General features: G+C 43.6%; 1 protein-coding gene across 1 annotated transcript; it reads right to left on the bottom strand.

The window, feature by feature from the left end:
- Positions 1 to 1,530: 1,530 nt before the first annotated feature.
- On the bottom strand, positions 1,531 to 10,979 carry LOC123132327 (F-box/kelch-repeat protein OR23). Its single transcript, XM_044552109.1, has 2 exons — positions 9,877 to 10,979; positions 1,531 to 2,104 (listed from the first exon to the last, which is right to left on the bottom strand). The coding sequence occupies exons 1-2, from the start codon at positions 10,851 to 10,853 to the stop codon at positions 1,816 to 1,818; spliced, it is 1,266 nt and encodes a 421-aa protein (XP_044408044.1). The 5' UTR covers positions 10,854 to 10,979; the 3' UTR covers positions 1,531 to 1,815.
- Between the last annotated feature and the right edge of the window lie 3,468 nt (positions 10,980 to 14,447).

Raw genomic sequence — 14,447 nt, 5'->3', positions numbered from 1 at the left:
TATGTACATGACATTTTATGATAATATTACCGCGTTTTAAAAGAAGTTAGTGAGATTTAAAAAATATTATATACAATGTCAAAAATGTTCGCGTGGGTTAATTTTTTATTTGCATTAAAAATATACATGAAATTTTAAATAAATAATAGCGAGTATCAAAAATAATGTCCATGGAATTTTCAAAAAAATATATATAATGTATAGAAAATGTTTGCATAGTTTAAGAAGATGTTTATTTTCATTAAAAATGTACAACTAGTATTTGAAAAATGATACCGTGTATTGGAAAAAGTGTTCATAAACATGTATTTAAAAAATATCATACTTGAAAATGTCTAACATTTATCATAAATATGTTTCTTGTGTGCTGTAAAAAATTACATTTTATAGCTATAAAAGAATAGATATGACTATATGAGTTAAGAAATGATGATAAAAACAACAAAGAAACAAAGAAGAAAAGCAAAAAGTTAAAGAAAACAAAGAAAACCAAAAGTATAACAAAGGAAAAATAAAAGCCAACGAGAAACAAAGAAAACCAAGTAAAATGAAGAGAAAAAAGAAACCAAATAAAGCCATGAAAAAACAAACTCAATGAGATGAAGAAAAAAACTGAGTAAATCTACAGCGATGGACAGCTACAAGCAAGCGTGCCGACTACCGCGGTAAATGGGCCTGCCCGCTAGCAGTCGCCCGTAGCTTTAGAGCGCTCGTAGCTTACCCCAAAACAGAACACTGAATTTGTCCGTAGACCAGTAGTTACCAGTTCGCAAATACGAATAAGAGAGACACCAATTCAATCATATACATCAATGTGCTTTATGTAACTAAAAAATAATTTTCACGCTGGCTTCCGCCATCAGACACACATTTCGCCATGCACGACACACACACATTTCCCCAACCATGTAAGCACACACATACATGCATACAACACCTTCCGCCATCAGCCATCAAGCATGGTTGCACGCACACACCTTTCGCCATCAATCATGCATGCAAACACGGATGGCCGGACTCACGCTAAGCACCCCTGGTTTGCTTTCAGCTAAGCACCCCTGGTTTGCTTTCAGCTAAGCACCCCTGGTTTGCTTTCAGTTTGCAAACAAACAGACATCCATATCAGTTTGCAGACTGATAGGATACCACGCTGGATGACAAACTATGTCTGAAAAATTACATTCGAACATATGTGGGTCCAAGTTGAAGATGCTCTAATAACCTTCACTGTAGGACCGCGATAGTCATCCCCGCTAATCTTTTTCTGTCACGTTACTAAAGACGCCCCATAATCGCCCATTGTTTTTTACACAGCAACAAATCCCGCCAACGTGAACATTTTGAACTAAATTGTCATCACACTGTTAATCAAATTTTATCTATTCCCAGTTCCAAATTTCAGTGAGATAAACCTCTTGCACAATTATCTGAAAAACATACTCCCTCTGTATAATGATCTAAATGCTCTAATATTTCTTTACAGAGGGAGTAGAAGTTATCAAAAATCCAAAAAGAATAGGACACCACAACTCACAACCAGAAACATACTGCAGATTTCACCAAACAATGTACTTACAAGCCTTGAATGCGGACATACTTACACCACATATCACAGCGCCTGATTTATATAGTGCACCGTTCAGTATTATTATTTATATACAAACGGTTGCAAGAGTTTAACAATGCGAAGTACGCACAACAGTCTCCGGCATCCACCGACATCATTAGAAGTTCATCGTCATTTACATGTAAATTTGCAAGCGATAGCACCCCTGCTATCTGAATCTGTACAGTAGATGACGAGCACCGGCAGCTCTACAACTCAACTGTACAAAGAGCTGCTGTTCTGAAATCGATGGGCACACTGACGGGGGGATATGTGGTGAACACTCTCCATTTCCTTGCCAGCGGGTTATAAACATGAAACTCCAAAGCCAGCCTCTTCTTTAACTGCCTCCGAGGATGGAGGGTTTCGGCAGGAAGTTTGGCAGATTTAAGCACATGCAGTTCACCGTTCAATGATACGAAGCCACACAGATCAGTCTCTGGGATCTTTCTCCTCAAAGTAGCCTCCTTCGACCACCCGTTTGAAGCAAAGTCATACCTGCACCAAACAACATTCAGAACTCAGAAGTAGATACATGGCATACATGCACTTGACTAGATAGAATGGCTTGCAGGTTACAGATAAGACATATTACAAACATTGTATGAAATCAAACTGAATGGTAAAAGAACTTACGCATGCTCTACAAAAAAAAAAGGAAAACTATACGAACGTTTGCAGTTTGCTACTAAGATGGATAAGCCCTTCAGTAAGAACTGAAAGATTGATATATTAGAAGGTGACAGAACCCTACATGATTCTGATAATAATATTTTTAAGGTAAATTTTGGCTCTCATGTCAGCATTTCAATTCAGGGAATAAAATTTTGTTAAAGTCTACAGCCTTTTGATACAAAAGTTACATTTGCATAGATCAAAGCAACAAAAAGCCCACCCTTAAGACAAAATTGGCCCCTGGACTCTCCACTTGAATTGCATTTGCTGAATACAGTACTACTACCTCCATTCCAAAATATAAGACCTTTTGGTAGGCTAGTTTAGCCTACCAAAACCTCTTATGTTTCGGAATGGAGGCAGTACTAAACACTGGTCATTTGCCATAACACATTGACCAATCCAAACTGTATGTAACCTCACGCATTCCAGATAGTTGGAGGGATTTATGCATCAGCTTTATGTATATAGCATGCCTGAGGCCACTGCTTGGTAGACTCAGTGCAGTTCCAAATGGCAAACAACCTTTTATACCCTTCTCTCCCAAGAAATCTGTTGCAACATCTCTCTCAAGAAAACATTGCCACATTTGACAATTGGAAAGTCAGCAATATTCTACAATATTTTAATCCATGAAATTTATATGCGTACAAGCTTTTGGCACAATGTGATACTTTTACTTCCTAATAACAAAGTAAGGAAGCACATTAAATTATTCAAGAATGTATTTGCCTATGCACAAGTTAATCTCCAGTTACAGAAAATATTGTTCATTCCATTTAGACCTTTCTGTCACATATGGCAGCTATAATTATCAGAACTAGTGTCGGGTATCATTTGCATGCAAAAGTTAACTGTTTAATATTAACTAATCAATTACTCCCTCCGTCTCAAAATAAGTGACTCGACTTTAAACTTACTTTGTACTAAAGCTAGTTCAAAGTTGAGTCACTTATTTTGGGACGGAGGGAGTATTTGTCTATGGTATACTAATTGCCCCGCCTCAACATATGTTAGCAAGACCAACAAACTCTTTCTTTGTCAACAAAATCGTACATTTAACGTGCAACCACTTAACTGAGAATTACTTGCAATTGCCATCAGTAACATGTCTACAAAATGTAAACAGGATTGTCCAAAATAAGATCAGGACAGCAGCTATGAAAACCCCATGACTCTATTGAAGAAACACTGTCCAACAAAAATGCAACACAGATATATAGATAAGCACCATAACGCCATATATTTGACTATAACGGATCACACATTTGTATTTAGAACCTCTCAAGAGATGCTTGCCAGTCAGCCTCCATTATTAGCATTCACCGTCCTTTCATTTGCTCTTAACGATCCAAGATATGCTTAATTTTGTGTGTTGCAAACGCGCAAGGAGAACACAATGCCAGATACAAGTAAGGTACTTCCAATGGGAACGCCAATCGAGCTCTTGCTATCATCTGTGGGTTTGCGGTTGTTAGGGAAATAGCAACTTGTATTCCCATGGGGCCATAGGCCAGCATATATAAACATACATGTGAGGAAAATATGCAGACAGCCCCTTGTACAACAGGGAAAATACGAAGGCTATACACGGCTATAAATATAACTCAACAGCGGCGTTCATGGGGCGGTCTCTGGTCAGGCCTTGGTGAAGCTCTCTACACTCCAGTAGGGTGTGACTGCATGCGGATGCTCTCCTAATCTCCATTACTCCATGTGTTTGGTGTACTAAGGCATTCTTCTTCAGGAGAAGCATCTTTCTATGTCACAAGCTTCTCGGTGTCTCAGGTGGTATATAAACAGTTGGTACATAATAAATACTTACACTGGAAAACAATGTCTCAGGTGACAGTAAAGGCTATGAAGTATGAACTCGCCTTTTTGGAAAGGTTTGGTCAGGGTCAAGGACGACTTTTTAGCAGGGGATTGTTTTCTGTTGGCATGACCCATGTACGAGGTTTTGGGAAGACACTTGGTTAGGAGACACACAGCCCAGTCATCAATACCTGTCCCTGTACAAACATCATCATCATTATCAACAACAACAACAAAGCCTTTAGTCCCAAACAAGTTGGGGTAGGCTAGAGCTGAAACCCATAAGATCTCGCAACCAACTCATGGTTCTGGCACATGGATAGCTAGCTTCCACCCACCCCTATCCATGCCTAGTTCTCCGGTGATATTGCTGTCTTTCAGATCTCTCTTTACGGACTCCTCCAATGTTCTACCTCGACCTCTCTTGCATTATCAGCACGCTTTTGCAGTCCGCTATGCATTGGAGCTTCTGGAGGCATGCACTGAATATGCCCAAACCATCTAAGACGATATTGGACAAGCTTCTCTTCAATCGGTGCTACCCCAACTCATCCCGTATATCATCATTCTGGACCCGATCCTTTCTTGTGTGGCCACACATCCATCTCAACATGCGCATCTCTGCTACACCTAACTGTTGAACATGTCACCTTTTAGTCAGCCAACACGCAGCGTCATACAACATTGCGGGTCAACTCGTCGTCCTATAGAACTTACCTTTTAGCTTTTGTGGCACTCTCTTATCACAGAGAACACCATAAGCTTGGCGCCACTTCATCCATCCGGCTTTGATTTGATGGCTCACATCTTCATCGGTATCACCATCCTTCTGCAGCAATGACCTCAAATATCGAAAGGTGTCCTTCTAAGGTGCCAACTGCCCATCAAGGCTAACCTTCTCCTCCTCATGCCTAGTAGTACCGAAACCGCACCTCATGTACTCTATTTTAGCTCTACTAAGCCTAAAACCTTTCAATTCCAAGGTTTGCCTCCATAGCTCTAACTTTCTATTAACCCCCATCTGACTATCATCGACTAGCACCACATCATCCACAAAGAGCATACACCATGAGATATCTCCTTGTATGTCCCTTGTGGCCTCATCCATCACCAAAGCAAAAAAGATAAGGGCTCAAAGCTGACCCAGGGTGTAGTCCTATTTTAATCGGGAAGTCATCGGTGTCGCCATCACTTGTTCTAACGCTTGTCACCACATTATCATACATGTCCTTGATGAGGGTAATGTACTTTGTTGAGACTATGTGTTTCTCCAAGGCCCACCACAGGACATTCCGCAGTATCTTAACATAGGCCTTCTCCAAGTCAATGAACACCATATGTAGGTCCTTCTTTTGCTCCCTGTATCTCTTCATAAGCTGTCGTACCAAGAAAATGGCTTCCATGGTTGACCTCCCAAGCATGAAACCAAACTGATTTTTGGTCACACTTGTCATTCTTCTTAAGCGGTGCTCAATGACTCTTTCCCATAGCTTCATTCTATGGTTCATCAACTTAATTCCACGGTAACTAGTACAACTTTGAACATCCCCCTTGTTCTTGAAGATTGGTACTAATATACTCTGCCTCCATTCTTCTGGCATCTTGTTTGCCCGAAAAATGAGGTTGGAAAGCTTAGTTAGCCATACTATCACTATCTCTCCATCTCTCCGAGGCCTCTCCACCCCTCAATGGGGATACAATCAGGGCCCATCGCCTTGCCTCCTTTCATCCTTTTCAAAGCCTCCCTAACCTCAAATTTCTGGATTCGCCACACAAAACGCCTGCTGGTATCATCAAAAGAATCATCTAGTTGAATGGTAGAGCTTTCATTCTCTTCATTGAACAGCTTCTTGAAGTACTCCCGCCATCTATGCTTAAGGAATATGGGTGGATGAAGACGAGGACATTGCTTTGATCATGATGGTGCACATGGAGAAGAATAAGCAGTCAAAGCATGGTGGTTCTGTTGTCGGCCATGAGGTGATTCGTAAGAGGAAGCAATATGGGCACCATAGATTGATGGTTAATTATTTTGGTCCAAATCCGGTGTATCCAGAGCAATACTGCCGGTTCAGGATGGCTCTGGATTTGTTCCTCCACATTGCCAACTGTGTGAAGCAACATGATCAATTCTTCGAGCAAAGGAGGAATTGCATCGGAGATCTTGGACATAGCACTATCCAAAAGGTGATTGCGGCATTGCGCATGATGGCATATGGTATTCCTGCAGATTCGATTGATGATCACTTGGCAATGGGAGAGAGCACTTCCATCAAGTGTGTGAAGCAATTTGCAAAGGTGGTGGTTGAAGTGTTTGGGCCAGAGTATCTGAGAGCACCTAATGCTCAAGACACTCGGAGACTTTTGAAGATGAAAAAAGCACGTAGGTTTCCAGTATGGTCGACTCAATTGATTGCATGCACTAGAAGTGGAAGAACTGCCCTGCGGCATGGCATGGACAGATCAAAAGACATGTGATGGATGTCACCATCATTCTCGAAGCCATGGCCAATCAGGAGACATGGTTTTGGCATGCATATTTTGGGATGCCCACATCTTGCAACGACATCAATGTGCTCCATCTATCACCACTCTTTGGGGAATCACCACCGGCGTAGTTTCAAGCAAATGGCCTCACATACAACATGGGCTACTACCTAGCGGATGGAATATATCGGAACTGGCCAACCTTGCGAAGCCAATTATAAGCCCCCAAGGTAAGAAAGAACTTCAATTCCATAATGCTCAAGCAGCTGCTAGGAAAGATGTGGAGAGGGCATTCAGGATTTTGCGAGCCCAGTTTGCTATTGTGCGAGGACCGGCTATGTTTTGGGATCAAGAAATCCTTTGGCACATTATGACAGCCGCCCTGATCATGTACAACATGATCATTGAGCATGAGCATGCGAAAGATTTGGATTACTCCTATGAATTGATCGGAAAGCCGGTGCATCCGCGTAGAAGGGAAGACCATATCCGACGCTTTCTTCAAGTTTACCATGACATTTGAGATGCGGATACTCACGAAGATCTTCAAAGAGATCTCATCGAGCAGTGGTGGACATGGAATGGGCAACAAGACAACTAGTCCTACCTCTATGTTTCATGTCATGTGTGATGAACAATTTGTGTTGAATTGGATGTTGTGGAGCTATGTAATAATTAAGTACTATTTGTGTTTTATTTGTTTTGGATTAATTTGGCATGACTTTGATACTATTTGTTTTGGATATATTGTGTTGAACATGCTTTAAAATGTTTGATAGTTGAAGACGGCCAAATTTTTAGGGCACCACTGTCACGGCAGAAAATTTTCTGGTGCCCAAAAACCTTCTCTCTCCTGCCCTAAAACCATTTTTGGGCACCAGCTTTTACATCACCTGTAGGAGATGCTCTAACATTTTACACGGCACTTCTGAACAGTTTTAGACTTGCTTCTCTAGTAGACCACAGTATAGGTTCGGTACTTCCAAGCAAATCCACCCACTACCTCCGAGTTGTGCCTTTGGCATTTCTGCACAGTTTTCAATTGAGAACTGATTTGTCAACTACGATACTAACGAGACATTGGCTTTACCCGGTACTTCCAGCCAGTTCTATACACGCAGAAATGAGCCACATTTTTGCTGTCTGAAGCCACCTTAGCCCGAGGGCCCCTCTTTATATATGACACGGCCAGGCCCATTACTGTAAGAGGGGTCCTGGTGGACGAACACGAAGAGGAGGGTCAACGGGAGAAAATAAGAAGGCACAATACTTCGTCAGCAATGTCTAGCACGGTCCCAAAGAATGACACCCTGTAGCCTAGAAGCTCCTGTACAACACGAACTTGAATGGAAGTCTTATCACATTATGGTGATGAGTACGTATCAGAGTTGAATACTTAGGCGATCCAATAGCATTCTAATCTCATCGTGCAAGCAGTAATAATTATCCTCTCCCCCAATTCTCTCGATCTACCATGATTATCCCTCTCATTGCTATCACAGCATGCCAACACCAATTAGCCAGACTGGACGTCAACATTTGACGGTAGAATATCCACAAATATCACAGCAAGCCCCCAAAACAACTGCATTGAAGGAAGTTGCTAAAATGTGCACCAACGTATCCATGTATCAAACATATGATGTTAACAAGGCAATAATCTATTATGTAGTTGTGAATAAAAATTTCTATGAATCTGGTCAAATTTTCATTGTAAATATGGCTTCCTTTGTTATAAGAACAGCTAAATCTTATCTGGCCGCTACAGGAGCAACTGTTAGTGGTCATTATGGAGAAATCCTTTACAAGGGAGATAGGTTAGTCATGTTTATATATGAAAAATCAAGATCTAGAGACATAAAGCAAGGTCTTTCCAAAAGTGGAACAAATCTTTGAAGCACGTTCAATTGGGGATTGGGGGTTGGAATAAGATTATACCGAGAATTCTTGGGGTCCCTTGGGATTGTTGTTTGGAGTTGTGCTAACACAGACAACTAGACAAGACTATGTTATCTTCTACTCCCTCTGTCCCATAATGTAAGACATTTTTTGGCACTAGTGTAGTGTCAAAAAACTTCTTATATTATGGGACGGAGGGAGTAACATGAAAATCATCTGATGCAAACTTAGTGTGCAAGTTAGGCTGGCACTCCCCAAAGTTCTAAATAATCTGATTCATTTTTAGTTCAGTGCTCGCGGTGTTTGCCATTTTGTCATCTAGTGAATGAACTGGAACACAATGCATAAGGGAAGTGCCATTAGATTTAACAGATTTTAGAGACATAATAACAAAAGTAAAATCTTCACAAATGTTATGCTACTATTCCAAATTCATAACACACTGGTATATAGGTACTTGTAGATTACAGAAGAAATTTAGTACCTGTTCAAGCAAGTTCCAGTTTTAAGTTGTATACATTTACAGGATGGAAACCATCTCATAGCAGTTGATAAAAACAAGTTGAAAATCAAATAAAATGATATGTCAATGTCACACCAAAAGCCTTTCAGTAAAACTTTGACCCTTAAATTATTGGTCAGACCCCAGGTTGCAAGTATTTTATCATTGCGAACAGCAGGCATTAATAAGCATAGGATGAGGACAACCCATCAAAGCCGATATTTGCTGCCTTCCAATACATTGAGTTAGAACATCATTCAGGTTGGCTTAAAACCGAGTAATAAGATAGTGTGCACATGGTGATCTAAGTCTCATACAAAGCAAGAGCAGAAGACAATGTGTGTCAATGTTAAGAACAAGTTGTGAAAGTACAAAAGGGAGTGAGAAGTGCCAAGGTATTCTTTCATGTTACAAACATGTTAATTGCGTTTTATATGGATAAGAAGCACTAGTCTGTCCTCAAAACCGTCACATACCCAGCACAAAGAGAGACACTGCACAAGGGAGCTGAACTAATTAAAGAGAAAAGCTGCTTCCCATTGTTCCTTCATTTCCCCCCACATGTAAATCTTACCAAAATAAACTAATTGCACGGCCAAATAGAAGAACAAGGTGAAACAATAACAACTATGTATCTGTCCAAACTCTTCATTGATGAATCACGCGAGATTAACTAGTAAATTTGATCACTACAGCGAAATGGGCAGACATGTATACTCAATCACCATCTAGAAAAACAAACTATATTAATTACAAATAATTGAACCACGCATTAAGGAAACAATAACACAATAATACGAACTATAAACTGTAAACTGAAGCAAGACAAACAGGATAGTGTATACTTAATGTTGTGGCAAATTACAAGCAAATCGGAGATAAATTGCCTGACCTGAAGATATCGTCTCCGTCGAGCATGAACACATCTGTAACCTTCCCATCCTCTGCAGAGATGGCGGCCACCGGTCCGAGTCGACGTCTCTCCCCTTCCACCCACATATCTCCAATCTCCCTCCACTTGCCGCTCCACAGTCCGAGCGCCATGGCGTCCCGGCAGTAGAGGTCATTCGGCACCACTCCCCCCACTGTGGTATACCTGTCGTACCCGCCCATCACCCAGAATTCATCCTCTCCCACACCCCCTGCCCCGTGCGCCACGAATCCCACGCACCCGGCCCTCTCCCGGGGCATCGCCGTGGCCATGTGCCAGGTACGCGTGGCGGCGTCGTACCACTCGGTGCTGCTTGTGCGGCTGCCAGAGGAGGGGAGCGTCGGGTGCCTGGACCCGCCGCCTGCGACGACGACCCCGCCGCCGGGCGCGGGAGCGCAGGCGAAGCTCCCGCGCGGGATGTGCATGTCCGGGAGGCGCTCCCAGCGGTGGCGAGAGAGGGCGAGGTCGAGTCGGTAGGCGGCGGCGGAGGGTGAGGGGTGGCCAAGGGGATAACTCCGGGCGTCGAAGTGAGAACCGCCGAGGACGTAGAGGTGGCTCCCGACGGCGATTGCGGCGAAATTGGCGAGGCCGTATAGCTGCGGCGAGCAGGGGATCGGCGGGAGGGGCCACCAGGCGGTGGGGGCAGCAGGGTCGAGCAGGATGGGGGAGGCGAGGGATGGGTCGGTGGGGAAAAGGCATACGAGGTGGCGGGAAGGCAGGCGGAGGCTGCGGCGGAGCGGGAGAAGCGTCGCGGCGGAGAGGAGGAGCCGCCACGCGCGGGAGGTGGCGCGGAGGCGGGACTGGTCGGGGAACGTGAGCAGGCAGAGGATGACGGCCGCGACGTCGTCCGGGAGCCCCGGGATCAGAGACCCCTCCGCGCCTGGCCGCAGGATTAGGGATCCGGCGAGCCGGCGGCTAGGGGACGACGGCGAGGCCATTCCATCCACCACCTCGTCAAAGCTCACAAGTCATGACCGGTGAAAAGGGGGAAGGCTATTTGAGTCTTTGTGCGTCCGATGAAGGCCTACCACAGAATTGGGTGGATTTTTTATTTTTTTTTATTTCGAGTCAACAGGTCTGGAGAAACCAAAAGAAGTTTCAATGGTCTAGTTTTAAGTCATCAAAATATATACTATTGATCTAATTTACCGTCAAAGTTGAATTTTAAAAAGCATACGCGTGTTATTCATTTGAATGGAGGAAGTATATCAACTTCTGACATCTCAAGAGAGCTAATACTCCCTCCGTTCCAAATTACTTGTCGTAGAAATCAATGTATCTAGAACTAAAATACATCTAGATATATCCATACTTGTGACAAGTAATTCAAAACGGAGGAAGTAGAACTCAGAACACCAATCCCACGAGCAATTCATCGGCGCTGGATGGAACATCATGATGTAAGGAAGAGGCCAGAGAGACCTCATTTCAACATGTCGTCATCGCTACCATCTTATCGATTTCGTCAGGGAAACAACTATAATGAAAACAAAGGACCTACAAGAACTAAGAAAACTGAAAAGGCGTGATTCCCCACTCCACTGACCCCGATGACGTCATCGAATGGGGGGGGAGATGAGGGGATCGAGGCGGAGACGTGGAGGAGACACGCCTTTATATTGTTGACATTAAGGATAAAACAACATGGTTTAATCTTGTTGGTAGATTTCTTCTTGTCTACATTATGTCATCTTGCTTATTTTGTTACTTTGTTTCTTATAAACTTAATACTTTGAGATGCATGCTGGATTGCGGTCTTAGGGTGGAGTAATAGTACTATATGCAGTTGGACTAACAGTCTAATTCTCACGAACGTAATGCCTATAGTAGATTATGCCATGAATGACCATGGTTATAAATTTCCACTATTATGCCAATTACCAAACAGTAGTTTGTTCATACCATTACCTGCTTTCGAGAGAGATGTCACTAGTGAACCTATGGCTCACGGGTCCTGTCGTGGAATTGTCACGACAGATGTCCTAGCAGAAGGACTTAGTCGTGGAGCCATCACAACAGGTTAACTTAAAGGGGTTAAACGGGACAAAGGACACAAGGAATTTATACTGGTTCGGCCCCTTGCGGTGAAGGTAAAGGCCTAATCCAGTTTGAGATGGTATTGCTTATGTCTCGATTACCAGGGAGCGAATACGCTTGACCTAGCTTTTGATATGTTGTTTCTTGTCCCTAAGCCGCCGTCGGATCGTCCCTTTACATACACAGGTTGACGCCCAGCGGCTTACAGAGTACCGGCTGGCTCATAAACAACGTGTCCGGCTCGGTGACTAACTACACTTGCCTTACGATACAAGTCATACATACATGGCGGTTTACACTTGTGGGCCTTAAGCCGCCTCTGGTCTTTGGGCCTTTTAGTAAGTCTTCATCCTGAACCGTCATCTTCGACATCTTCATGGGCTTCGTGATGATAAATCACCATTGGTATAACTCGGCCCCTCCTGGACGGGTCATACCCGATAGTTATATCCCCAACATTAGGCCCTAGGTTGATTTGAACTTGTTCATGTCAATCTTCAACACTTAGGAAAAATCCTTCTCCGCTTGTTCTTGCAAGATATTGTAACCCGCCATGACATCATCTGCCATTAATTTCACAGAATACCCAGCATATCTTAATAGATCCTTATCTTTAATAACCACCCCGAAGATTGAGGCGTCCGAGCGGCTAGATAATCATTCTTTGGCCTCCTCGATTTTCGCGCCCGACTGTTACTCCTTTCCTTATAGATAGGGTCAGTCAGCCTTTTCATTTTCCCCCTTCTCCTTCTCATCTTCAACCTCTCTCTTCGCGACGCATCTGCACACCTGAGCACCGCTGCCGCCGAGCTCGTCAGCTTCCTCAACTCCGGCCGCTGCATCAACCTGAACGAATCCAGAGAACTGCGGCACCTCTCCGTTGTTCAACAGACCTAGTAAGCACATCACTTTCCACACTGTCGATCTCCATTAAGGTTTCTGAAGTTCTTGGGAGTTCGTCGTCGTTCTTCATCTTATCTCTGTTTAATCTTTATTTTGATCCAAAGATAACACCTAAAACATGCGGAATATGTTTTTGTACCTTCCTTTAATCACCAAATATGCTTCTTAGACGCAGAAATCTTGCCAATACGCTAGTTCCTTGGCCGCTGCGATATTAGACTTTGATTTTATCTTTCTTTTCCGAACATCGTCAGATCCAAAATCGACTGCACCAATGTATAAAACATGTTTGTCCAACACTTAGCAGAATTTACTCTTGATAGATCTTAAATATCCATATTGTCACGGCGGCTTACATCACCGGTTATAACTAGCCATATGTCATTAGGCCCCATTTAAGCCGCCAATCTAGATATATACTGCAGTGTTTACCTCCGGCTTAACGAATCAAATTCAACCGGTAAATTTTCTTTCTTTTAGGCTTCTTCCTTCACAATGCCGAAGACAGTCACTTCATGTAATTGGGTTCCCTCTATTGTTACCGAAGACACGCTCAAAGATTTTGTCAAAATCGGCTATTTACCAGCAAAAAATATCATGCATTGGTGCGCCCCCAAACCAGGCGAAGAAAGACCTCAGCCAAAGGATGGTGAGGTCATTGTTTTTACTGATCACATGAATCGGGGCTTCTAACCGCCCGGTTCCAAAAAAAATCAAGACGTTATGCACTTCTTTCAACTCCATCCTCAAGACATCGGACCCAATTCCGTGTCAAACATCTGTAATTTTCAAGTTTTCTGTGAAGTGTACCTTCAAGAAGAACCCAGTGTTGAACTCTTCAGGGAATATTTTTATCTGAACCGGCAAAACGAGTTTACTAACGGACCCAGTGTAACACCCCGGATGTAACTTTCCCTATTTGTACTCCAACTCTTGCCGTTTCCGGCGTTAAGTTATATTTATTTCCTTGGGTTCGGGTCTTTTTCCCCGTGTTTTGTTGTCGTTGTCATGCATCTCATATCATGTCATCATGTGCATTGCATTTGCATACGTGTTCGTCTCATGCATTCGAGCATTTTCCCCGTTGTCCGTTTTGCATTCCGGCGCTTCGTTCTCCTCCGGTGGTCATTTCTAGCTTTCTTTCGTGTGTGGGGATTAAACATTTCCGGATTGGACCGAGACTTGCCAAGCGGCCTTGGTTTACTACCGGTAGACCGTCTGTCAAGTTTCGTATCATTTGGACTTTGTTTGATACTCCAACGGTTAACCGAGGGACCAAAAAGGCCTCGTGTGTGTTGCAGCCCAACACCCCTCCAATTTGGCCCAAAACCCACCTAACTCTGCTCCATCATCTAGAGCGTTCTATCACGATCGCGTGGCCGAAAACCGCACCTCATTTGGACTCTCCTAGCTCCCTCTATGCCTATATATAGACCCCTTCCCTGAAATCCGGATCCCCCTCGTCAAACCCTAGATCCACCCCTCGCGCGCGCCGGACATTGTCCGCCGGCGCCGGACACGCCGCCGCCAGCCACCCACGCGCTGCCACATGGCGCAGCCACCGCCTCCACCGCCGCGGCCCGCCAGGCCCA

Source organism: Triticum aestivum, chromosome 6A (genome assembly GCF_018294505.1).
Source record: "Triticum aestivum cultivar Chinese Spring chromosome 6A, IWGSC CS RefSeq v2.1, whole genome shotgun sequence".
Taxonomy (NCBI): Eukaryota; Viridiplantae; Streptophyta; class Magnoliopsida; order Poales; family Poaceae; genus Triticum; species Triticum aestivum.
The sequence above is the reverse complement of the archived record's forward strand: the minus strand, read 5'-3'. Positions and strand labels throughout refer to the sequence as shown.

What these genes read in the sequence shown, in the direction of transcription:
- LOC123132327 (XM_044552109.1), bottom strand. Translation starts at nt 10,853, where the DNA reads ATGGCCTCGCCGTCGTCCCCTAGCCGCCGGCTCGCCGGATCCCTAATC. An exon ending in GACGGAGACGATATCTTCAG is followed by an intron (nt 2,105 to 9,876) that starts GTCAGGCAATTT and finishes TGTTTGGTGCAG; the next exon opens with GTATGACTTTGCTTCAAACG.